The sequence below is a fragment of the Aotus nancymaae genome, unplaced genomic scaffold (genome assembly GCF_030222135.1).
Source record: "Aotus nancymaae isolate 86718 unplaced genomic scaffold, 86718_ANA_hifiasm-v0.15.2.pri h1tg000025l, whole genome shotgun sequence".
In the NCBI taxonomy this organism is placed as follows: Eukaryota; Metazoa; Chordata; class Mammalia; order Primates; family Aotidae; genus Aotus; species Aotus nancymaae.
This window is the reverse complement of record NW_026988438.1, coordinates 25,077,366-25,103,589: the sequence shown is the minus strand read 5'-3', so window position 1 is coordinate 25,103,589 and position 26,224 is coordinate 25,077,366. Positions and strand designations below refer to the sequence as shown.

Below are 26,224 nucleotides of genomic sequence, written 5' to 3'. Positions count from 1 at the left end.
CCCTCTACTCCCAAGTAATATTCCTATTTGTAATACATTCTTTTACATAAAGAACCTTAAAGTTCTTGGCTCCCTTTTTCATTTTGTTTACCTTAAGATTTTTTCTAAGGGTGATTCTCCCTTCACTCACACCACTGAATTTTTTAAATGTATTATAGAATAAATATATTTTCTACCAATAATGAGAAAATACATGATTTCCCCTTTCAAAATTTCAAAATTTTTTCTGGAGAACTCGTTTTGTTAGGTTTACATATCTCTTTCTGAGGATTAAAGTACAATAAGGCAATAATATAGTACACTTCTCTGTCATGCCCTTACATTGAGCAGTATGTTAGTGTTAAATCTCAAAAAAATTGATCTAAGCTGTTTTGCATTTCCCCTCATTGTTTTTACCCCCTAAGTTCCTGTGAAATATTTTTTGAAAAGACTAGGTTTAGTGAAACATAATACATGCGATCTATTTTTTTCTTACAGTTGAAAATGGTGAACATTGTGATTTTACAATTTTAAGAAATATGTTGATAAGGTAAGTGCAAGCAATGATGGAAATAGCATAAGATTTTCTTTCCCTAAATAAGTTAGGTTGGACAGATTTACTTTTTGTCTTCCATAAATGTAGCTAATTTAAATTTATATCTTCAGTCTAGCAATGAAGTAAGCACTACATGTAGACAACTTAGATTCTTTCTCCAAGGTTTTGAAGCCGTGAGCAAAAGTGACAAAATAATTTGTGTGTCGAGGGATACATAGGAAAATTCATCACTTTATCATTATACTTTGTGTTGAGGTTTAATACTGAAATAACTATGGAAAGTGAAATAGAAGAGGCTCTTGTTCTTAATGTGAAAAACTTATGGAAACTATATAAGGGAAGGCTAGTTTTGAGTCAAAAGGTAGAATTTGAATGTTAAAAGGTGCACAGCCTGGTAGCTGGTGAGTAGGGCATTTTTTATGTAATGAAACATAGCGAACAAAACTAATTTTCCTACCAGGTGAGAAAAAAATTCCTAAATTGTGTCTTGCACACCTGCTGAAAGAGAAGGAAAGCCTATTGGAGCAGGACACTGAGGCCATCCTGATTAGAGGACCAGGACTTGAATTAGAAAAGCAGCATCAGAGAGGAAATCATGAAGAAAAAAAGTATAATAGGACTAGAGACATTAGTAGGTAAGGAAAAGAAAGGGCATCAAAATGATCCTCAGTGTTTTCACGTTGAGACACATTCTTTCCTCTCTGCCTCACTCCGCTTTTCCCACTTCTGTCTCTTGCTTCTCTATGCCTTTACCACATCCTCTGTAACCTCCAGTTTTAGATGTCTGTCTTAAGTTGATTGCTATTCATTTTCATACCTCTGTGCACTTTCCCAAAACATAAGAATCTCTTTAGCTGTTTAAGGAAAGGTAGTAACATAAATATGGATAATAATTGGAAATCATGGAATAACAAGAATGTCATTCTCACAAGAGAGAAGTGAGGGGGAGAATTTAAAAGAGTCAAACTGCTACCTCAAGAAATACAATATATAGATGAGAGTGAATTTTGAAATTAAAGAAATTGGCATGTAATTGTGAACTACATGATAGGGTTAATTCAGCAGATGGGGTTGCCAGGCCTCAGTGGGAGAAGAGCAAATGCATGAGAAGGTCATCCTCTGGGTTTTGAGAATATAACACTTCAGGCTCTATTATGAACTGTTTCCTGCCTCTTCTGTTCCTAAGGTGTGACTTCAAAAGAAAAATAATGTAATCTGCCAAGGCAGTATATAGGTAGAGAATATTTAATAAATATTAATTACCATTGCATTCCTCTTGTTTTTAAATCTTCTGTGGTACTTGCCCAGTGCTTGACACTGTGGGATTCTGTAACTTTTTCTTTTGTATTTTAAAAGTATACAATCAATAATTGCCTGCATACCTGAAACACTGTAGAACCAGAGGCTACTTTGTTGAGATGGAGTCTCACTCTGTTGCCCAGGATGGAGTGCAGTGGTGCAATCTTCGGCTCACTGCAACTTCTGCCTCCCAAGTTCAAGCAATTCCCCTGCCTGAGCCTCCAGAGTAGCTAGGATTACAAGTGTGTGCCACAACACCTGGCTAATTGTATTTTTAGTAGAGACAGCTCAAACTCCTGACCTCTCAAGTGAGCCACCTGCCTCAGCCTCCCACAGTGTTGGGATTACAGGCATAAGCCACTGTGCCCATGGCCAAGAGGCTAGTTTGAATATTTGAAGGTTCACAGCCTGGCAGCTAGTGAGGGGACTCCCTAGTATAAGCATTACAGAGCGAATTGACCTTGCCTGCAGGAAGATTTAATACATCAGAGCAGTAAGACTTTTATGCCTAAAAATTCTAAAGTTACATATTATTAAAAAGATGTATATTTAATTTAGCTCATGTCTTTAAGACAAAGGCACCTAGTGGATATTTAATAAATACTTGAAGGAAATACAATACCAGTATTGCAGATGTCTGTAAATCCCAAGTAATTGAAATCTTGCAGGTCAAAGTTAAGAATAGTGATTGCTTCTAAGAAAGAGGCAAGTTCAAAGAAGTGTTTGCTAATTAAGAGAACTGACTTACTCCAAGGCAAACCAAGGAAGTCAATGGAAAGGAGGAAAACTATACAAATATTTTCAGGTGTGGGGATGGGTGTTTGAGAATTCAAATAGGGAAAGAAAACAAAAGGAGAACAAAGAGTTATGGTATCAGCAATGGGAAATGGAAGAGACAAATTCCTGAAACTGTGAGGAAAGCTGTATTGCTAATTACCAAATTATTTTGAGAATGGAAGAGTGGGTTGAATCATAAAAGGATAAAGCATATTTAATTCAATGGAAATAAAGACTTTTATAACCTGAAAAAATCAGAATTACGTAGTCATATAGAAGACTTTAGTGATTTTAGTGAACGGGAAAATCATTCATTATCTAAAATGTTAGATGACACAAAAATAGCTTAACAATTAGTAAATTCACCTTACTTTTATTTTACATATTCATGCAAGCATTTCATGTAAGTATTCTTCCTTAGGACCTTTAATGATTTTTCAGTGATGCAGTGATGAATGTAATATATAATAATTAAAATTAGACTGGGTGCAGTGGCTCACACCTGTAATCCCAGCACTTTAGGAGGCCGAGGCGGGAGGATTGCTTGAGCTCAGGAGTTCAAGACTGGCCTGGGCAACGTGGCGAAACCTCGTCTCTACTAAAAATAGAAAAAATAGTTGGGCATGGTGGTGCATGCCTGCCTGTAGTCCAAGCTACTCAGGAGGCTGAGGCGGGAGGATGGTTTGAGCCTGAAAGGCAGAGGTTGTAGTGAGCCAAGATCATACCACCACACTCCATCTAGCCTGGCTGACAGAGCGAGACTCTGTATCCAAAAAAAAAAAAAAAAAAATTACATAAACATTGTTTTATATTGGCATAAGTGTTTGTTCTTATTATTCTCCACTTAGAGAAACTGGTAACAATAATTTATTCCAAAAAGTGTTTGTTGTATCTCAGCTTCAATCTTGAGTTACCAATTCTGTTAAAGTTCATGTTATCTGCTATCTGCATTGGGACACAAAAGGTAATGGCATGTTCCTTCTAAAGAGGAGCTTATAGTTGAAGAGGTATGATTTCACCTGTGACATATACTTGTAACAAAAATGAATGACAACCAAGGAGAAAATGGCCATGGTTGGAATGCTTTGATGTCAAGCCTGGGAAAAAGGTTTCCAAAGCAGTTGAACTCTTTCATGAGAGATTGACAAATTAGTATGAACTGTTCAATCTCAACCACCAGATATGCCAGGAGTAGGGAGCTGCCTAACTTGCCTGAAGCAGAGTGGTAGAGCTTTAGAAGTAACTGTTGTGGCTATAAGAGAACATGGATTTATCAAGGGACAGAGTCTGGGAGATGAGATTTTTGGAAAACCCAGACTTAGGACTAAGGAGAGTGAACTAGCAGAGAATTACATGGAAATGTCAGTACAAAATGAATCAGAGTGATTGAATATCACATTTTATTCACAAAGGGAGAGTTTCAAGAAGCTGGATTGTGAAGTAACAGTAAAGGTTTTCTGGGTATAAGGAATGATAAGTACAACAATACACCTTTTTTTTTTTTTTTTTTTTGAGCTGGAGTCTCGCTCTTGTCACCTATGATGGAGTGCAGTGCATGATCTTGGCTCACTGCAACCTCCATGTCCGGGGTTTAAGCAGTTCTCCTGCCTCAAGCCTCCCAAGTAGCTGGGATTACAGGCATCCACCACCACATCGGGCTAATTTTTGTATTTTTAGTAGAGATCGGGGTTCCACCATGTTGGCCAGGCTGGTCTCGAAATCGTGAGCTCTGGTAACCCATCCACCTCGGCCTCCCAAAGTGCTGGGATTACAGGTGTGAGCCACTGCGCCCTGCCAACAGTACACCTTTATGTTTGTCTCCCAGAAGGGAGTTTTAGTAAAGTGGTGAAGATGAATGATGGCAGATATAGGAAGTTTGATACAGAATGGATGATGAGGAGGACTGACAAATAGAGTATTGCCATACCATGTATATCCAAAAACACTACATTGGTAAATAATACCCATACAGCAGCTAAGGGTATCTTTAGTGTCTTGAATTATTAGATAATGATGACATCATCTCATATGTATTGTAGATTCCTCTTATATTGATTTATATATGACAGAAATGCTGTAAGCAAAAATTTGTTTAACCAAAATACCACGTTCACTAGACAGTTTGAATAAACAAATTTACTCTAAAATTCCCTAGTTTGAAAACAATTCGATATGTAATCCAAAATGTATTATGTATTACATAAAGACTCATATATTACCTTAGAAATATTGCTAAACGATGGTTAGGAGGAGCTCAGGATTGCAGGTCCGAGTGAAAGCACAGAGGGTGAGTGGACGCCACATTTCCAGACGGATTTTTACTGCCCACAGACCAGGAGATTCACAGGCGGAGGAGCCCCACGAGTCGCCAGCGCGGCTGTTTTGGCCGGCGCGGCTGTTTGGCCTGTGCCCTGGTGCAGCGGTTCCCAGTGCAGAGTAAATGAGAATGAGTACCCTCTTAGCCAGCAAGGGGAGCTGAAACGGGGAGCCAGGCCAGGAGATTACCGGGCAAAAAAGCGCCACGAATCTCAGAGCCGCGGTTTCAGCCGGCACAGCGGCTCCCAGGGCAAAGGAAACGAGACTGTGTCCCCTCTTAGCCAGCAAGAGGAGCTGAAGCAGGGAGCCAGGCCAGGAGATTCCCGGGCAAAAAAGCGCCACGAATCTCAGAGCCGCGGTTTCAGCCAGCGCAGTGGGTCGCCGCATGGGAAATCACACAGATCCCGGTGCCTATTCAACAGGTGACCAGGTCACCTGGTAGAGAACCGACCGTTCAACTAAAAAACAAAAGGCGCTGAGGCAGGGAACCAGGTGACCAGGCCCGGCTGGTCCCACCCCCACAAAAACAAAAACAAAGAAACAGCAATTGGAAACGCTTTGGGTTGAGACTTTCACAGCAAGCACAACTGAACCCGGGACGGTCCAGCTCTGTGGAGGAGGGGCGTCCGCCATTACGGAGGCAGCCTGCAGTGGCCAGGCAACCTGCCATCGTCAAGGCAACCCGCCATTACAGAGAGAGTCCGTCACTACAGAGGCGGGCCAACATAGCGGAAGCAGTTCTAACTACACCCATATAAACAGGACTGCAGGGAAGTTCACACAGCAGCGGGGTGGAGCCCACAGCAGCTCAGCGAAGCCTCTGCAGGCTGAGAGTCACTAGGCTGCCTCCTTGTGGGCAGGGAAAATGGCAGCAGCACAGCAGAAACTCATAAAGCCCTGACTCCCTGGGACAGAACACCTGGGGGGAAAAAAGGGGGGTTTATGAGTTCTCCTGCTACAGACTTAAACTTACCAAAATCAGAAAGTCAACAACTACAAAGTCGACAGGTGGATAAATCCACAAAAATGGGAAGAAAGCAGCGCAAAAAGGATGAAAACACCAGAAACCAGAACGCCTCTCCTCCTACAAGGGATCACAACTCCTCACCAGCAAGGGAACAGGACTGGATGGAGAATGAGTGTGATGAAATGACAGAATCAGCCTTCAGAAGGTGGATAGTAAGAAACTTCCGTGAGCTAAAAGAACATGTTCTAACCCAATGCAAAGAAACTAAGAACCTTGAAAAAAGACTTGACGAAATGCTAACGAGAATGGACAACTTAGAGAGGAATATAAGTGAATTGATGGAACTGAAAAACACAACACGAGAACTTCGCGAAGCATGCATAAGTTTCAACAGCCGAATTGACCAAGCAAAAGAAAGGATATCAGAGGTCGAAGATCAACTCAATGAAATAAAACGAGAAGGCAAGATTAGAGAAAGCAGGGTAAAAAGGAATGAACAAAGTCAACAAGAAATATGGGACTATGTGAAAAGACCTAATCTACATTTGATAGGTGTACCTGAATGTGACGAAGAGAATGCATCCAAGCTGGAAAATACTCTTCAGGATATTATCCAGGAAAACTTCCCCAACCTAGCAAGGCAGGCCAATATTCAAGTCCAGGAAATACAGAGAACACCACAAAGATATTCCTCTAGAAGAGCAACCCCAAGGCACATAATCATCAGATTCACCAGGGTTGAAATAAAGGAGAAAATACTAAGGGCAGCCAGAGAAAAAGGTCGGGTTACCCATAAAGGGAAGCCCATCAGACTCACAGCAGATCTCTCAGCAGAAACCCTACAGGCCAGAAGAGAGTAGGGGCCGATATTCAACATCCTTAAGGAAAAGAACTTTCAACCCAGAATTTCATATCCAGCCAAACTAAGCTTCATAAGTGAAGGAAAAATAAAATCCTTTGTGAACAAGCAAGTACTCAGAGATTTCATCACCACCAGACCAGCTTTACAAGAGCTCCTGAAGGAGGCACTACACATAGAAAAGAACAACCAGAACCAGCCACTCCAAAAACACATGAAATGGTAAAGAGCATCAACACAATGAAGAATCTGCATCAACCAATGGGCAAAACAACCGGCTAGCATCAAAATGGCAGGATCAGATTCACACATAACAATATTAACCCTAAAGGTAAATGGACTAAATGCCCCAATCAAAAGACACAGACTGGCAAATTGGATAAAAAGCCAAAACCCATCAGTGTGCTGTATCCAGGAAACCCATCTCACATGCAAGGATATACAAAGGCTCAAAATAAAGGGATGGAGGAAGATTTACCAAGCAAATGGAGAGCAAAAAAAAGCAGGAGTTGCAATTCTCATCTCTGACAAAATAGACTTTAAAGCAACAAACATCAAAAGAGACAAAGAAGGACATTACATAATGGTAAAAGGATCAATGCAACAAGAAGAGCTAACGATCCTAAATATATATCCACCTAATACAGGAGCACCCAGATACATAAGGCAAGTTCTTAATGACTTACAAAGAGTCTTGGACTCCCACACAATAATAGTGGGAGGCTTCAACACACCATTGTCAATATTAGACAGATCAACAAGACAGAAAATTAACAAGGATATCCAGGACTTGAACTCAGACCTGGACGAAGCAAACCTAATAGACATTTACAGAACTCTCCACCCCAAATCCACAGAATATACATTCTTCTCAGCACCACATCACACCTACTCTAAAATTGACCACATAATTAGAAGTAAGTCACTCCTCAGCAAATGCAAAAGAACAGAAACCATAACCAACAGTCTCTCAGACCACAGTGCAATCAAGTTAGAACTCAGAATTCAGAAACCAACCCAGAACCGCACAGCTTTGTGGAAACTGAACACCTTTCTTCTGAATGTTGACTGGATAAACAATGAAATGAAGGCAGAAATAAAGATGTTCTTCGAAACCAACGAGAACAAAGACACCACATACCAGAATCTCTGGGACACATTTAAAGCAGTCTCTAGAGGAAAATATATAGCAATAAGTGCCCACATGAGAAGAAAGGAGAGATCTAAAATTGACACCCTATCATCAAAATTGAAAGAGCTAGAGGAGCAAGATCAAAAAAACTCAAAACCTAGCAGAAGACAAGAAATAACTAAGATCAAAGCAGAATTGAAGGAGATAAGAGACATGAAAAACCCTTCAAAAAATCAATAAATCCAGGAGCTGGTTTTTTGAAAAGATCAACAAAATAGACAGACCACTAGCCAGATTAATAAAAAAGAAAAGAGAGAATAACCAAATAGATGCAATAAAAAATGATAAAGGGGATATCACCACAGATTCCACAGAAATTCAAACCATCATCAGAGATTATTACAAACAACTCTATGCACATAAACTAGAAAACCTGGAAGAAATGGATAAATTCCTGGACAGTTGCCTCCTCCCAAGCCTAAACCAGGAAGAAGTCGAAACCCTGAATAGACCAATAACAAGGTCTGAAGTTGAGGCAGCAGTTAAGAGCCTACCACCCAAAAAAAAGCCCAGGTCCAGATGGGTTCACAGCCAAATTCTACTAGACATACAAAGAAGAACTGGTACCATTCCTTCTGAAACTATTCCAAATAATCCAAAAAGAGGGAATCCTTCCCAAATCATTTTATGAGACCAACATCATCCTAATACCAAAACCCGGCAGAGACTCAACAAGAAAAGAAAACTACAGGCCAATATCTGTGATGAACATAGATGCAAAAATCTTCAATAAAATACTGGCAAGCCGATTACAACAGCACATCAAAAAGCTTATCCACCATGATCACGTAGGATTCATCCTGGGGATGCAAGGCTGGTTAAATATACGCAAGTCTATAAATGTAATTCACCACATAAACAGAACCAAAGACAAAAACCACATGATTATCTCAATTGATGCAGAGAAGGCCTTTGATAAAATTCAACAGCCCTTTATGCTAAAAACTCTCAATAAACTAGGTATCGACGGAACGTATCTCAAAATAATAAAAGCTATTTATGACAAACTGACAGCCAATATCATACTGAATGGGCAAAAACTGGAAGCATTCCCTTTGAAATCTGGCACTAGACAAGGATGCCCTCTCTTACCACTCCTATTCAATATAGTACTGGAAGTTCTAGCCAGAGCAATCAGGCAAGAAAAAGAAATAAAGGGTATTCAATTAGGAAAGGAGGAAGTCAAATTGTCTCTATTTGCAGACGACATGATTGTATATCTAGAAGACCCCATCATCTCAGCCCAAAATCTCCTGAAACTGATAAGCAACTTCAGCAAAGTCTCAGGATACAAAATCAATGTGCAAAAATCACAAGCATTCCTATACACCAATAACAGACTTAAAGACAGCCAAATCCAGAATGAACTGCCATGTCACAATTGCTACAAGGAGAATAAAATACCTAGGAATACAACTAACAAGGAACGTAAAGGACCTCTTTAAGGAGAACTACAAACCACTGCTCAACGAAATAAGAGAGGACACAAACAGATGGAGAAACATTCCATGTTCATGGTTAGGAAGAATCAATATTGTGAAAATGGCCATACTGCCCAAAGTAATTTACAGATTCAATGCTATCCCCATCAAGCTACCAATGACCTTCTTCACAAACTGGAAGAAACCACCTTAAACTTCATATGGAACCAAAAGAGAGCCTGCATAGCCAAGTCAATTCTAAGCAAAAAGAACAAAGCGGGAGGCATCACACTACTGGACATCAAACTATACTACAAGCCTACAGTAATCAAAACAGCATGGTACTGGTACCAAAACAGATGTAGACCAATGGAACAGAACAGAGGCGTCGGAGGCAACACAACATATCTACAACCATCCGATCTTTGACAAACCTGATAAAAACAAGCAATGGGGAAAGGATTCCCTGTTTAATAAGCGGTGTTGGGAAAACTGGCTAGCCATATGCAGAAAGCAGAAACTACACCCCTTCCTGACACCTTACACTAAAATTAACTCCAGATGGATTAAAGACTTAAACATAAGACCTAACACCATAAAAACCCTAGAAGAAAACCTAGGCAGAACCATTCAGGACATAGGCATAGGCAAGGACTTCATGACCAAAACACCAAAAGCATTGGCAGCAAAAGCCAAAATAGACAAATGGGACCTAATCAAACTCCACAGCTTCTGCATGGCGAAAGAAACAGTCAATAGAGTGAATCGGCAACCAACAGAATGGGAAAAAATTTTTGCAGCCTACCCATCTGACAAAGGGCTGATATCCAGAATTTACAACAAACTAAAACAGATTTACAAGAAAAAAACAAAGAAGCCCATTCAAAAATGGGCAAAGCATATGAACAGACACTTTACAAAAGAAGACATACATGAGGCCAACAAACATATGAAAAAATGCTCATCATCACTGGTCATTAGAGAAATGCAAATCAAAACTACATTGAGATACCATCTCATGCCAGTTAGAACGGCAATCATTAAAAAATCTGGAGACAACAGATGCTGGAGAGGATGTGGAGAAATAGGAACACTTTTACACTGTTGGTGGGAGTGTAAATTAGTTCAACCATTGTGGAAGACAGTGTGGCGATTCCTCAAGGACCTAGAAATAGAAATTCCATTTGACCCAGCAATCCCATTACTGGGTATATATCCAAAGGATTATAAATCATCCTACTATAAGGACACATGCACACGAATGTTCATTGCAGCACAGTTTACAATAGCAAAGACCTGGAACCAACCCAAATGCCCATCGATGATAGACTAGATAGGGAAAATGTGGCACATATACACCATGGAATATTATGCAGCCATCAAAAACGATGAGTTCGCATCCTTTGTAGGGACATAGATGAACCTGGAAACCATCATTCTCAGCAAACTGACACAAGAACAAAATCAAGCATCGCATGTTCTCACTCATAGATGGGTGTTGAACAATGGGAACACATGGACACAGGGAGGGGAGCACTATACACTGGAGTCTGTTGGGGAGTGGGGGGGACAGCGGGGGGTGGGGAGTTGGGGAGAGATAGCATGGGGAGAAATGCCAGATATAGGTGAAGGGGAGGAAGGGAGCAAATCACACTGCCACTTATGCACCTATGCAACAATCTTGCATGTTTTTCACATGTACCCCAAAACCTAAAATGCAATTAAAAAAAAAAGAAATATTGCTAATAGAAAGGCAGTTTCTATTAGACTTTATGAGCTTCAGTAGTAGCTAATCCACACTCTTTTGTCTGCTATTTAAATAGATACTATAAAGATGAATACTCTTTCATAGAAAGGAGAGTTCTGTAAATGTCTATATTTCATGTAGAACTACCAATACATTTGGTATTTGAGGGATTTATGGGTCTTAAAATCTCATTTGGAATCTAAATTTGGTGTCAAGTTAGCTCATTTTTTATTGGTCTACTTTTGAGTGTAAATGAAAACAGGTGAATGCCACCTTCCTTCCATCTTTTGTTCATTTTAAATCTGAAATTTTTGTTTTAGTAAAATTTTGAATTTATATTAAAGCTTTTTAGCTTTTTTATCCCTAGCTATTAATAGAAGCAAACTCTTGCTGTTTATTTATGACAGAACACACATGCAGGACTTGAAAGATGTTACTAATAATGTTCACTATGAGAACTACAGAAGCAGAAAACTGGCAGCTGTGACTTACAATGGAGTTGATAACAACAAGAATAAGGGGCAGCTGACTAAGTAAGTATATTTTTTTCCTCCAAAAAATGTATTATTTCTGTAGTCAACAATCATACTGTTTCATTTTCATTAAATTTCTACTGGCTACTCAGTAGAAAATTTGGATAATGTTCTCTATCCACAACAGTATAAATTTATATTGTTAAGGTTTGTTAATAGTAGAAGCTTTTTTGAATGAACCATTTTGATAGAGTTTTCACTTACAGATTATGTGGAAACAAAGGACAGGCTTTAACAAAAGGAATATTTAGATGAATTTGTTCTTGGTTTCCTCCTGTATTCCTTTTCCAGGGAGTAAATTAGCTGGAGTTTGGGTTTCTTCTTTTGGTGTTAGAGGGGTGTAAGTGGCTACTAAGTGTGTAGCTTTGCCCTGTTGAGCTTATCTCAAGTTGTGGTTTCATGTTGGGATTGAAAAAAAGATGCGTGAGGAAGCTGGTAACCATGTCTGTGCCCTGCTTTTTAAAACTTTGTCATTATTGAAGATCATAATTATGTCATACTTAACAATGGGGATACATTCTGAGAAATGTGTAGAGCCTTCTACACATCTAGGTTATGTGGTATAGCTATTGGTTGTAGGCTACAAACCTATATAGCATGTTCCTATACTGTACTGTACTGTTATAGACAGTTATAATGGTATTTGTGTGTCTAAACATAGAAAAGGTGCAGTAAAAGTACAGTATAAAAGATTAAAAATGGCATACCTGTATAAGGCGCTTGGTGAATGGAGCTTGCAGGACTGGAAGTTGCTCTGGATGAGTCAGTGAGTGAGCGGTGAGTGAATATGAAGACCTGGGACATTACTATACACTACTGTGGACTTTATGAACACTATACACTTAGGCTATACTAAATGTAGTTTTTTCTTTGTCTTCAATAATCTTATTTTGTTGTAGCTTTTTATTTTATAATCTAAATTTTAAAAAAAACTTTTGTAGTAACACTTAAACACATCGTATAGATATACAAAATATTATCTTTATAATATTTATAAGATTTTTCTATTGTAAAAGTTCTTGTTTTCACTTACAACTTTTTTGGTGTGTGTGAGAACGAAGACAGAAACTTAAACATTAGCCTAGGCCTACTCAGGGTCAAGATCATCCAGAAGCCACTGGGCAATAGGAATTTTTCAGTTCCTATGGGCCACCATCATATATGCAGTCCTTTGTTGACTGAAAGGTCATTACATAGTGCATAGCTGTATTACAAAACCATTTTAAATGATGTGCATTTGCACTAGGTGTTATCTACCATTAGATGATAATCCTGAAGGATCAGCTATATAAGTGAGAAAGACAAGTTCTCAAAGTAGCTATACTGTTTTCCATAGTGCTTAACATTCCTTATAATGGAATAGAAAAATGTCCCTTCTTAAATATTTAAAATACAAGATTCTGTTTGAGTAAGTTTCAATCTGTGAACAAAAGGAAGGCTTTTTATCTTTTTTTAGCAAAATGTTTATTGAGCAACTTCGGCACAAAAATGTAAGGATCCATCATAGTGAATATTGTTCATAAAATCCTAATTCACTTTAAACTCATTATCATTAGCGATGAACTTTTTAACTCATTAAAAGAAACACATACACAAAGCTACTGATAATTTTGTATGTTAAAAGAAATACTACCAGTACATATTTTTTGTTAAATATATGTACTTATTCAATATTTTCTTTTAAACATTTGTTATGTCATAGACATAAGGAATTGTTTATTCTCATATCTCAAATATAAGGCTTTTTAAAGTAGTGCTGTTGGATGCAGGTAAGGTAATTCAAATAGTAAACTTTACAGTAGCATTAAATTTTTGTCTGCATATACAAAATTCTGTGTGGATAGTGAGTTAAATTATATCCCAGGTGAAAACATTAAAAAGTAGAAATCTACTGGAAATATATCTCTTAAAGAGAGGAATCGTGACCATACTTTGCCTATGCAAATAAAAAAAGAAACGTTTGCATTGCTAAAAAGCTAATTGCCCCAGGAGCTAGCATAATATTTTATTTTATGTTAATAATAAGTAGGAAAGTAAATATTTTAGAAGATTAAGCCAACTGGAGAATGGCTGTAATTGGAATAGATACTTGATATGATTTGATAAGTTAGTTTGTTACTACTTCATTGAATAACACGTACTGAATGTGAAAGAAATCACTTAGAAGTTTTAGCTATTGGTTGTATTACATTGTCTTGAAAATGTTAGCAATTTCAAAAAACATTTTTGTTAAATTTTTCTTTAAAAATCATTATTAACAGCTTAGGTGCTTTAGCTGATGTAAGGTGTTTTTCCTTATAGTACATATCCATGAATAACTGAAAAGAAAGACTAATGTTTAAGTGAAGTAATCAGGTGTGAGTTTAGGCTTCTTTTAATATTCTTTTTGTATTGCTCTCATGCCACTCTCCATAGCAGTGTATCCTTTGACAGTGGTAGTGGAGTGGGGTTGAGAGTTGCAAGAATTTTGGAATGGAAGGTGAACCTATTGAAAATGTCTAGTTGTGATCTTTGGCAATGTATGCTTCACTAAGTGCTAATCTCACTTTCGTTTTAGAATATAAGCTAAACTTTTTTTTTTTTTTGAGACAGAGTCTTACCTGGTCGCCAGGCAAGAGTGCAGTGGTGCAATCTTGGCTCACTGCAACCTTTGCCTCCTGGGTTCAAGCAATTCTCCTGCCTCAGCCTCCCGAGTAGCTGGGATTACAGGCCTGCGCCACCATACCTGGCTAGTTTTTGTATTTTTAGTAGAGATGGGGTTTCACATGTTGGCTAGACTGGTCTCGAAATCTTGACCTTGTGATCTGCCTGCCTTGGTCTTCCAAAATGCCAGGATTACAGGCATGAGCCACCATGCCCTTCCTAAAAGATTTTGAAACGTCATTACATGTTTCTCTGCAGTCTCTTATTTTCCCCCTAGAGTTATATAAATAATAATTTAGGTGGCAGAATTACCTACTCCTTCCCAAGCATAAAGTAAAATAAACATTTTGTAGGTGAGTTATATAAGTAGGAATAGATATTTAATTCTGTCTGAATTCTGATTTACTGTATTTACATTCACAATTATATTGTTGGATAATCTTAAGTTGCTTAAATACACATATTCAGTTACTTAAGTTAGGAATTTAAAAAATCATTTTTAGATGATTTCTTTTCTAGATCCTAAAAAAGATTTTTGGGTGTTAGGGGACAGTGGGAATTATATAGACTCTTTGAAAATCTAACAAAAGCTTTGGACCCTTTCACTGGAAGATTGCTGGCAAACACAAAAACACATTTGGTATGCCATTTTGGGGCAGTCACTGACACTGTGTGTGTTCAAGAGATCAGAGGCATCTATATTAAAAACACCTGCCATTAATATGAAGAATATATTATTAAGAAGGATTGCATCAACTTTTAACGAAAAAATGGTATTTACACTTGAAAATGTATTTTAGCTGACTCTACTTTTAAAATGCAGGTTCTTGTTCTAAATTAATATGTCTGGTTAGTTTCATTTTCAGAACTTTTGATTCATTGGTTAATTGGAAAAATATATGGCAGGTTTGTATGTAGAAGTAAGTTTTCTTTTTAGTGAAAAAATACCCTTGAGTTAAATAACATTTTATTTGAATTTACATAATTGCAAAAATAGATCATCTTAATCATAGCATTACATCACGTCTTTGTTCTTCCTTTTTGTGAAGAAAAACTACAGGTGCAATGGCTCACACCTGTAATCTCAGCACTTTGGGAGGCCGAGGCAGGCAGATCACATGGTCAGGAGTTCGAGGCCAGCCTGGCCAACATGGTGAAACTCCATCTCTACTAAAAATACAAAAATTAGCCGGGCATGGTGGCGCGCGCCTGTTATCCCAGCTACTTGGGAGGCTGAGGCAGGAGAATCACTTGAATCAGGGAGGTGGAGGTTGCAGTGAGCCAAGATTGTGCCACTCGACTCCAGCCTGGGCAACAAGAGCAAGACTCCATCTCAAAAAAAAACAAAAACAAAAAAACAACTGGTAGCCAGTTTTCTGTCCTTTTTGTTTTGTTTTTAACATTTTCTATCTAGCTGTCTTGCCTCCTTCCTTGATAGAAAAGAAAATTACTATGATGGTCAGAAATATTTAGCTGAATAAGGAGAACAGTCACCATAATGAGTGTGTGTCAAATCAGGGTTAAAATGACTAGCCTTAAAGTTATGGTTGAAATCCAAAGTCTTTTTTGTTTTTAAGCGATGAGTTAATTCTTATTTTAAAATTAGTGTATAACAATAAAATTTACCCATTTAAAACATATACCTCATTGGTCAAAGCCTGTTTTTATGGAGGCAAAATAAACATACTTTATTAACAAAGTCAAAGAGGGGCCTGCCTCATTTAATTTGTCCCAGGGTATTGAATAATTTTCAGAGGTTCTCAAAGCAAAGAGCCCACTTATCTTTCTGCTCCTGGGCTGAAAGCACTAAGTACTCTGGCATTCTTTATATCTCTGTAAGTATATTAGCCTTAACTTAAAGCCCACCTGTAAATATATCTGTGTGAAAATTTTGAACACGGTTGTACAAAGAGATTTGAGTCGATGAACTTTAATGTCAACAGAGTGAACGATTTTTGTATTTATGCTTATATCTATTTTTTTGGCATTGAAAAATAATTAACAAAATATTTGCCCCTGATTATCTCTAAAGTATGTGTGTGTGTTTTAAATCACTGAACATCTTTAAAACAAGACAGTGAAATATTTGAGTTAAGTGGAATGAATTTTCAAGAGCATTGAAGTTATCGTAAGGGGCCTAGAAATATTCTGTATACCTAAATAGTGCTCTAGGTATTGACTAGTAGTTGTTTCCAGCATATTGGTTCAGTTACCAAAATAAGTTATAATATTGTTCATTTTTGTGGTGTCAGTAGCTGTCTTAAAAGAGATTGTAACACTTGAAATTTTAGTAAAACTAAAAATACTCTAAATGTTAACTTCATTACCCATTTTCTGTTTTTCATGTTAAAATTTTGTTTAAAGAACAAAATTAAATGATTTTCTTCTAATGTTTTATTCTGTGAACGTATTTTGGAAATTTTTTTCCCATTTTCCTTCTACAGTTTATTTATGTCATCATCCTTAGATTTGATATGCAGTAGGTTTAGAGAACATCTTTGTTTTTTAGATTTTTTCTATAATCAAGTTTTATATATGAAATATGGAAAGATGTTCTAGGTTATAAATATATTAATAATGGCATACATACATATATAGCATCTCATTTGTTTTTATCACCGGTTTCATAGTTCTGTATTACAATTTTTATTCACAGACGTTTAATGATTACCTTTAATATTCATGACAGGAGCCCTCTGGCACAAATGGAAGAAGAAAGAAGGGAGCATGTAGCTAAAATGAAGAAGATGGAGATGGAGATGGAGCAGGTGTTTGAGATGAAGGTCAAAGAAAAAGTTCAAAAACTGAAGGACTCTGAAGCTGAGGTAATCAGTCTAACATTCCATCTATTAGACATTGTGTTCCTTTTTAAATAGTGTTTTCAATAAAATTTATAGATATAACCTTTTTATACATATTTTTTCAAAATTAATACCCTAGCATAACAAAATGGAGAAATAAGCACTGTGTTTATAATAAAATAATGTATACTTTAATATGTAAGTGTTTGGGCATAGAATATTAGATAGGACAGCATAATAGAATACCTAATGGAATATTAAAGTTATAATGAACAAGTTTGAGTTGTGAAAAATAAAATTATAAGCCATTCCAAATGGTGGCATAACAACACTGAAGATGAGAGTCGAGGGTAAATATATGCATAAAAACTAGTGTTAGGATAATAATAATTGGCCAGACTTATTTGTTATATGAATGAAAAAGAGGGAAATAACCTTTATTGAACTAAAGACATGCCTGGATAAATTACACACAGTTAAAGGAGAGAAAATTAGTTAATGTGACATTTTTGTTAACAGGTTGGGCCTCATTTATAATGTAGTGTCAAGGTAATTCCTAGTGTTACAACATTGGGCCAGGGTAATGACAAAACATCCCAGCAGACATATCTACTGTCTTGAAACCTTTCTAGATGGTGAGTTATACATTTAGTTTCTGTTAATCAAAAAGACCTTGGAGACATTTCCTTCAATAGGTGGCAAGAAAGAAAAGGTGGAGGAAAAGATAAACTTAACATAAGAATCCATAGAGCAGTTAGTTTGATAGATGTTTGAGAATGGTAGAAAAAAACTATGGGTAAACCCAAAATAAATCAGTGATTTCAGTATGAAGTTTTCTCAACATAATTTGTTACAATTAAATTATAGGCAGGGTGTGGTGCCTGGTGGCTCATGCCTGTAATGCCAACACTTTAAGAGGCTGAGGCGGGTGTCACTTGAGGTCAGGAGTTTGAGATCAGTCTGGCCAATATGGTGAAATCCTGTCTCTACTAAAAATACAAAAATTAGCTGGGTGTGGTTGTGGGTGCCTGTAATCCCAGCTACTTGGGAGGCTGTGACAAGAGAATCATTTGAACCTGGGAGGCAGAGGTTGCAGTGAGCTGAGATCATGTCACTGCACTCCAGCCTGAGTGACAGATGGAGACTTTGTCTCAAAAAATAAACAAAACCCATAAAATAATAAGAAGTTCTTTTTAAATATGTGAGATGAAGGCCAGGTGTGGTAATTCACATCTGTAATCCCAGCAGTTTGGGAGGCCAAAGCAGAAGGATTGCTTGAGTCCAGGAGTTTGAGACCAGCCTGGGCAACATGGCAAGACCCAGTCTCTACAAAATATTTAAAAAAACATGTAATCCCAGCACTTTGGGAGGCCGAGGCGGGTGGATCACGAGGTCAAGAGATCGAGACCATCCTGGTCAACATGGTGAAACCCTGTCTCTACTAATACAAAAAATTAGCTGGGCATGGTGGCGCGTGCCTGTAATCCCAGCTACTCGGGAGGCTGAGGCAGGAGAATTGCCTGAACCCAGGAGGCGGAGGTTGCGGTGAGCTGAGATGGTGCCATTGCACTCCAGCCTGGGTAACAAGAGCGAAACTCCGTCTCAAAAAAAAAACAAAAACAAAAAAAAAACAAATAGCTGGGCACGGTGGCATGCACATATGGTACCAGCTACTTAGGAGTTTGAGGCAGGAAGATCACTTGAGCCTGAGAGATCTAGGCTGTAGTAAGCCATGATTGTGCCACTGCACCCCAGCCTGGGTGACAGAGCTAGACCTTGTCTCAAAATTTTATATATATATAAAACAGTAATATAAAACATTTTTAAAACAATTGTCAATGATAAAATTTAGTAAGATCCCTGTGTTTTATGTGGCTTCACTAATACAATATTTGTATCTAATAATACAATATTTGTATCTAAGTATATTAAGAGATTCAGATCTCTTCTGTTACTTTCTTACAGTTGATTTCATTGCTTTTGTAAGTACTGCATAAAATGCAGAAACTTTTTGACTAAAAGCATAACAAAAGCACTCTAATCCATTGAGTAAACAGAATGCATGGCATAAGAAAGTATTAAATAATTTCAAGGAAATGTTTTTATTCTGCCACATAATTTCTCTTACATTACTGGACTTTTCTTGTAATTTCTTATTAAAATCTTTCACTGTTGTTATATTTGTTGTGAGTTTAATTTAGCGAGGGTATGGAATAATTCCTCCTGGTTTGAGACCGCTGAGTGCTATAGGACCAGCATCCCTGGCACTGCCACTAAATGCTAATAGCAGTGCCCTTCTATCATTGGGCAAACGAAAATCTATATGCACACACACCCCCAATCAAGAATTACTGTCTTAGCTGTTGCTATTACATTATAAATGAATAATTAATGTTCTTAACATGACATTTTGGAGATTAAGTTCAGCCTGTTGTTAAATATATGCATTGAATCTCTGCCTCTTCAGTAATTCACATACAATCTGGAAAATCTATATCCAAAGGAGGGGAAAAACAGGAATAATCAAGAATCTACTACATTATCTCCACACTCAGATTCCATTGCCAATCTAAAAGTTTAACTTATATTTGAGGTGGATGTATTTTAGGGCCTGTTGCTAAAAGTAAATATTATAAACAAGTAATTGTGAACCTGTAGCCAAGGAACCCTTTGGGAATTTTCATGATTGATTACTGTGAATGGTGAAGATAGTTTTAACTACTCTTTAAAGGATGGAATGTTAACATCTAAAGGACCTGTGAAGAGCTCTGGGCCAAGTTCCCACTAAGACTCTAAGCCATTACAGAATTAGGCATGCCCATTCGAGATTCTTTGTCTTTTATGAAACCACATTCAGAGTGTATTTACCAACATCCCTGTGGTAATGAGTTTGCAAATCATCATGTATATGATATATGATATATATTATGTAAATATGATACATGTAACTACATAAATAGGTAAAGAAACCCTTTTAGCTTTGTTTAATACAGTTTCTCCTTAAATCCATTGTGCTGGAAATACTTGTTTGGGTTACAGCTACTAATACCTAGCAGCACAGTACATCAGCCATAGCGCCAAGCATCTTTCATGTATTATGTCATCTAGTGCACACCACAGCCCTGTAAGGCAGATATTATTACCCATCTCTCCTTTAAATGAAAAAAAGGATAAATTAGTAAGCCAGCATTTGAACCCAGTTAATTTTTAAGTTTGCTGTTAAGCACTAGATAGGTCCACAGTCGTGCTTATCACAACTTCAGAATGGAAAAAACTCTGAAAACTGCAAAACCTAACATGAACTGAGTTTTAATCCTACATATTGTGAATATTTATATATTTTACTGAAAAAAAAAAAAGTAATGTATTTCATTCTCTTGTTGCCCGATAGCCCAGGAGGTATTTTATAAACATAGTATATACTCCTTTCTAAGCAATGTTGTCTTTTTAATAACTGAAAAAATTTTGAAGTTTGAAAGGCATCTGACCCCATAGGTTGCTTAAGAATGAGATTGTGACCTATACCTTTATCTACATGCAGTTAACACAAAAAATAATTACTTACATGTAACATAAATGTAAGTTAAAGAATGATGAACACTGTAACCCTACCACCTGGCTTTAAAAAATAGAACGTTATCAACTCATTTGAAGACCCTGTGTGCTTGTCCCAAGGGCTCTCTTATTCCCACAGGTAACTACTATTCTCAATTGTGTATATGTGATTCCCTTGCATTTTAAAAAAAAATAACTAGAGACATTTTCTTATGTTCCTACTTTCTAACATTTTCTTAGTAACTTGTTTGCTGTCATCAGAAAGATTTCATCTCAGATTTAACTCATGTTTGCTTAAATGTGTCTTAGGTGATTTTGTTTTGTAGGAATTGCATGAAATAATTGCAATAGGAATAAATCTGAAGTCACTTTGGGCTTGCAAAAAAGAAAAATTGTATGCAAAATTATAATCCAAATTCAAGATGTTAACTCACCAGTGTAGTAAAATATTTAACAGAACATAATTCCTGGATAACTGAAGGTTTTGAATAGTTCTTGGGTATTTGGCATAGTAGGATTTAATCTGATTTTTAAAATTTGTTGACTTTTTTTCAGAAATGGATTGACTTGTGCCTAAATGAAATTATTTATCTAATGATCTCTTGGACTTAAAGCTTCTGCAGTTACTTTGCATGAGTGTTTCCCACTTCTCAATCAGCATTCTTTACAGCATCAATAGTCAGCGGAGTATTAGAATACTCCTCATTAGAATCACTGTAACTTGTTGAAAACCCACATTTCCAGAGCTAACACCCAGATATTCTAATTCAGTACATCTGAGTGAGGTCCAGGATTCAATATTTTTAACAGACATCCGAGGTGATTTGCATGAAGGACCAGTGTCTGAGAACCACAGCTTACAAGAATTCAGAGTACTTGACTGGCATCTTTGAGCTTGTAGGGTCCTAAACTACCTGCTTTTCATTTGTCTCAGCTTTCTAAAGTTGGAATTAGGAGGCTTATTCAAGTCCTGGTTCTTCCACTTTATGGCTAGCAATCTTGGGCACGCCACTTAGACTCTGCAACTGTTTCCTCATCTGTACAATGAGAACAGTGATGTCTTCACTGCCCAGCTTCCAACATATTTGTGATTAAAGAAAAAGGAAATAAGATAGTAATTTTCCATTACAAAGTACTACACACTGTTAAGTTCGTTGCTTTTTTTTCCCCCTGTTTCCCAAGATTATTGTCTTAGGTCACTGGCCTTTTGGGTGGCAGGTCCTAAAGTAGGAAGAGTCCTTGACAGTGCTTTCCAGGTAGTACTCTGAATTTACAACAGGACTATTCAGTGCTCATACTCTTACCATTAGGATGTCTGGATGAAACATACTTCTGCTTCTGATTTCTTAAATAGTTTTGTTTTATATATTGTGCTATGATTTAGCTCCAGCGGCGCCATGAGCAAATGAAAAAGAATTTGGAAGCACAGCACAAAGAATTAGAGGAAAAACGTCGTCAGTTTGAGGATGAGAAAGCAAACTGGGAAGCTCAACAGCGTATTTTAGAACAACAGAACTCTTCAAGGTAACTAATAGCAGGTTACTAAGAATGTGTACATTAATGTTTTAAAGAATTGTTTTCCTTACTTAATTAAAAAACATTAAAATAACACTTAAAAAGTCATCTCCCATTATGCATTCCAAACACAATGGTTTTTATGGATAAATGTTTTTATGTGGATGGATAGTCTGTGTACCATAGCAGTATTTTTTCAGTATATTTTCCATGACTTAGTAATTATGATTCAGCAACTTTATAACATTCTCCCCAGTTAACTCACCATAATTGGATTTCTTATCTCCTCCCCCCAATTGTTGGACGTAAGGGTTGTTTTCAATTTTTGGCACACAAAGGGAACATTGCTTCAAAATGTATTACATATTTAGGGGTATGTTTTAATTTTATTGAATTATGTTTTTAGGATAAAATTCTTAAGACAAAATGTTAGATATTTAATTTCCAATACAGCTAATCAGTTACTTTCTTTTAATTTATATAAAATTCAATAATATTTGTACCTTGGTTTTCTTTTAAGAGTTTCATTCAAAACTGAAAAGTGGCATTCCTATAAGGATTCTATAATTTATCCTCACTACTAAACATTTTTAGATTAGACATTTGTTCTACTACACTATCCTACTATTAACATTTTCCCCAAAGAAGAAGAAAATAGATTTGTAAAAACAATCGCACTTCAGAATGCAAATGATAGTGGGGGAAAAGAACACCCTGTTTAATGCCAGTTGATAGTTTTGTTTGTGCTGTTTCATTTGGGAGGAATTGCTCTTGTATATTAAAAGGGGGTTTTGCCATATTTTTTACTGCTTATCCTGGAATTTTGTCAAATATTTGATTGTCTAAGAAAATACTATTACAGATTAACATTGTCTTAGTTGTTTACTTCTAACTTTTATGACTTTTTAAATGAAAAAGTAGTATCTCAAAATCCAGCATAGTTGTAATTGGATTAGCTATTGTTACCATGTTGTCTATGATGTTTATAAAATGGTTACTCATCTTGATTATTTTCCTTTAATCCTTTAGAACCTTGGAAAAGAACAAGAAGAAAGGGAAGATCTTTTAAACTCTCTATTGACCACCAGTTACGTATTAGTTGCCAGTATGCCAGCTTGGACATCAGTGTTTGTTGGATCCGTTTGACCAATTTGCACCAGTTTTATCCATAATGATGGATTTAACAGCATGACAAAAATTATTATTTTTTGTTGTTGTTCTTGATGGAGATTAAGATGCCTTGAATTGTCTAGGGTGTTGTGTACTTAGAAAGTAACAGCTCTAAGTACCTTTCCTACATTTTCTTTTTCTTTTTTTATTAAACAGATATCTTCAGTTTAATGCAAGAGAACATTTTACTGTTGTACAATCATGTTCTGGTGGTTTGATTGTTTACAGGATATTCCAAAATAAAAGGACTCTGGAAGGTTTTCACGGAGGATGAATTGCCATAATATGATGCAAACTATGCTTCTCTATGATAATTATTATACAAAGGTTCCATTCAGTGCAGCATATACAATAATGTAATTTAGTCTAACACAGTTGACCCTATTTTTTGACACTTCCATTGTTTAAAAATACACATGGAAAAAAAAAAACCCTATATGCTTACAGTGCACCTAGAGCTTTTTTATAACAACCTCTTTTTGTTTGTTTGTTTTGGATTCTTTAAATATATATTATTCTCATTTAGTGCCCTCTTTAGCCAGAATCTCATTACTGCTTCATTTTTGTAATAAACATTTTAATTTAGATATATTCCATATATTGGCCCTGCTAAAATAGAATATAGCATCTTTCATATGGTAGGAACCAACATTTTCCTTTAACTCCCTTTTTACACTTTATGGTAAGTAGCAGGGGGAAAAATGCATTTATAGATAATTTCTAGGCAAAATTGTGAAGCTAATGACCAACCTGTTTCTACCTATATGCAGTCTCTTTATTTTACTAGAAATGGGAATCATGGCCTCTTGAAGAGAAAAAAGTCACCATTTTGCATTTAGCTGTATTCATATATTGCATTTCTGTATTTTTTGTTTGTATTGTAAAAAATTCACATAATAAATGATGTTGTGATGTAATGGAGTGTGGGGTCTTAAATATTCTACAATTGATGTACAAGAGTAGACTATGTTTGGGAAGAAACTTTTCAACTTGAATTTGCCTCCTCTCTAATGACATCTCTTATATGCTTGTCTGATTTAGAATGCGTATGTGCTGATTTTCTAATTTAAGAGATACCATATCTCTCTATGCATTTCTGTCTCTCATTTGTATGCTTATTTTTCTGAGAACAATTTTTTTTTTTCCAGACAGGGTCTTGCTCTGTTGCCCAGGTGGAGTGCAGTGGCACAAACATGACTCACTGCAGCCTCAATCCCCTGGGCTCAAGCAGTCCTCCTACCTCAGCCCCCAAGTAGCTGGAACTACAGGCATGCACCACCATGCCTGGCTAGTTTTTGTATTTTTTGTAGAGTCAGAGTTTCATTATGTTGCCCATGCTGATCTCGAACTACTAAACTCAGGTGATCCACGCACCTCAGCCTCCCAAAGTTCTGGGATTACAGGCTGAGAACAGATTCTAACTCATTCAGCTTAGGTATTTTCTCAAGGTCAAAATGATACAGATTTTAACATAATGGATAATTTAAGTGTAATTAGTGTAGCCCAGTTTATTATTTTGAAATGTTTTACCCTATCTACTTTGAAAAATTAATGACGTAAGCAGAGGGACTAATTATAAATCAGTAGCAGAGATTGTTGTTTGGGTGTTTTTATTTCAGTTTTTGTGTTGAGAGATTGGGTTAACACCTCTAGCCAAAAATGTTTGGTTTTAGGGAGGTTAAGAACAACCTACTGAATTTGGAGAATGCAAAGATAAAAAATTTATGTAGACTGCCTGCCTAACTGGTGAAGTACTACTGCTTCTGTGAAATATTTCAAAATTCTGTGTTTATAAGATAAATTCATTATTCTACCATCCTAATGAAAACTTTCAGAAGTCTTTATCCATGGCATGCCCAGGGTTTCACCTGAATCTGATACAGGATCTATATAACTTTACGAGGTATTCTGATTGTTGACTGCAGGCTTGTATTAGAAGGCCCTTTTTGCTATCTGGCCTTTGGATTTCTGAAAGGATCATTCACAATACACGTAAAATTCAGGTAGGCCTAAGGAAAGGCCAGCCTGTAGAAGGCAAAATGGCAGTGTCTGTTCTTCACTGTCCGAGGCATTATGTAATCAAAGAAGTATCCTGTTAGCCACTGTCTTTCTGCTAATTAAGTGGGGCTGACCAAGTAAACACTAACAATACCAGTGAACCACTTGAGCACCTTGTGGGTAGAGTTTTGCTGCCACCTAGTGGATTCATTGCTTCCTCATCAGGTTTCACAAGCAAGTTGTGAAATAAAGTAGACACAGCTTATTTCTGTGTAGTTCAGGCTGTAATCTCAAAAGCTGAGGAGATACAGACCCGTGCCTCTCTGACTCTTTCGCTGGGTGTCACCACCTGCACATTCTGACCCACCATATCTTAATATGTTTTATCCTTGTGGAGAAACTAATCTAGGAGTAGAAGTCAGATATGGTAGGTGAGGGGAATAAAAGGAAAGATGGCTTGACAGCCACGAATGCTCAGGAGCAAAATGTTGCCTCAAAAATTTATCTACATCATAGTCTCCAAACCTGATGCTGTGTCCTTATGAAAATATTTTTTAGCATGTGTCCATAATTACATGTATTGATCAATAAAAATGTCAACAAATGTACTGCTGCACTAATGTGAACATTATGAAGCAAAATTTGAAAGAGTGAAATAAAAAGGTTAGCACTCTTTTCCCAAGCTCCAATGAATTACTCTCCACTTTGGAGGCTGTCAGTCTAGGTAGTATGTGGATAGTTAATAGTTACCATTGAATCACCAAGGAAGGTCCTAGTGAAGACTGCTGTGGGGACCTACTTGATTTGAAAGGAAAATTTGCCACACCAGTAAATTGAAGTCCTTACTAATAAAAAGCTTGCAAATGTAAATCCTTGTACTTCATTCAGAATCTTCT

At 36.9% G+C, this 26,224-nt stretch overlaps 1 protein-coding gene across 1 annotated transcript in view; it reads left to right on the top strand.

Moving 5' to 3' along the window:
* The window catches only part of SEPTIN7 (septin 7), a 110,713-nt gene extending 86,466 nt beyond the window's left edge, over window positions 1-24,247 (top strand). The window contains exons 9-13 of the mRNA XM_064380456.1: window positions 478-529; window positions 11,521-11,646; window positions 16,979-17,114; window positions 22,030-22,169; window positions 23,190-24,247. Coding sequence (XP_064236526.1) covers window positions 478-529; window positions 11,521-11,646; window positions 16,979-17,114; window positions 22,030-22,169; window positions 23,190-23,229 — 494 coding nt within the window. The 3' untranslated portion in view covers window positions 23,230-24,247. The remainder of the gene's footprint in view (window positions 1-477; window positions 530-11,520; window positions 11,647-16,978; window positions 17,115-22,029; window positions 22,170-23,189) is intronic.
* Window positions 24,248-26,224: the final 1,977 nt, after the last annotated feature.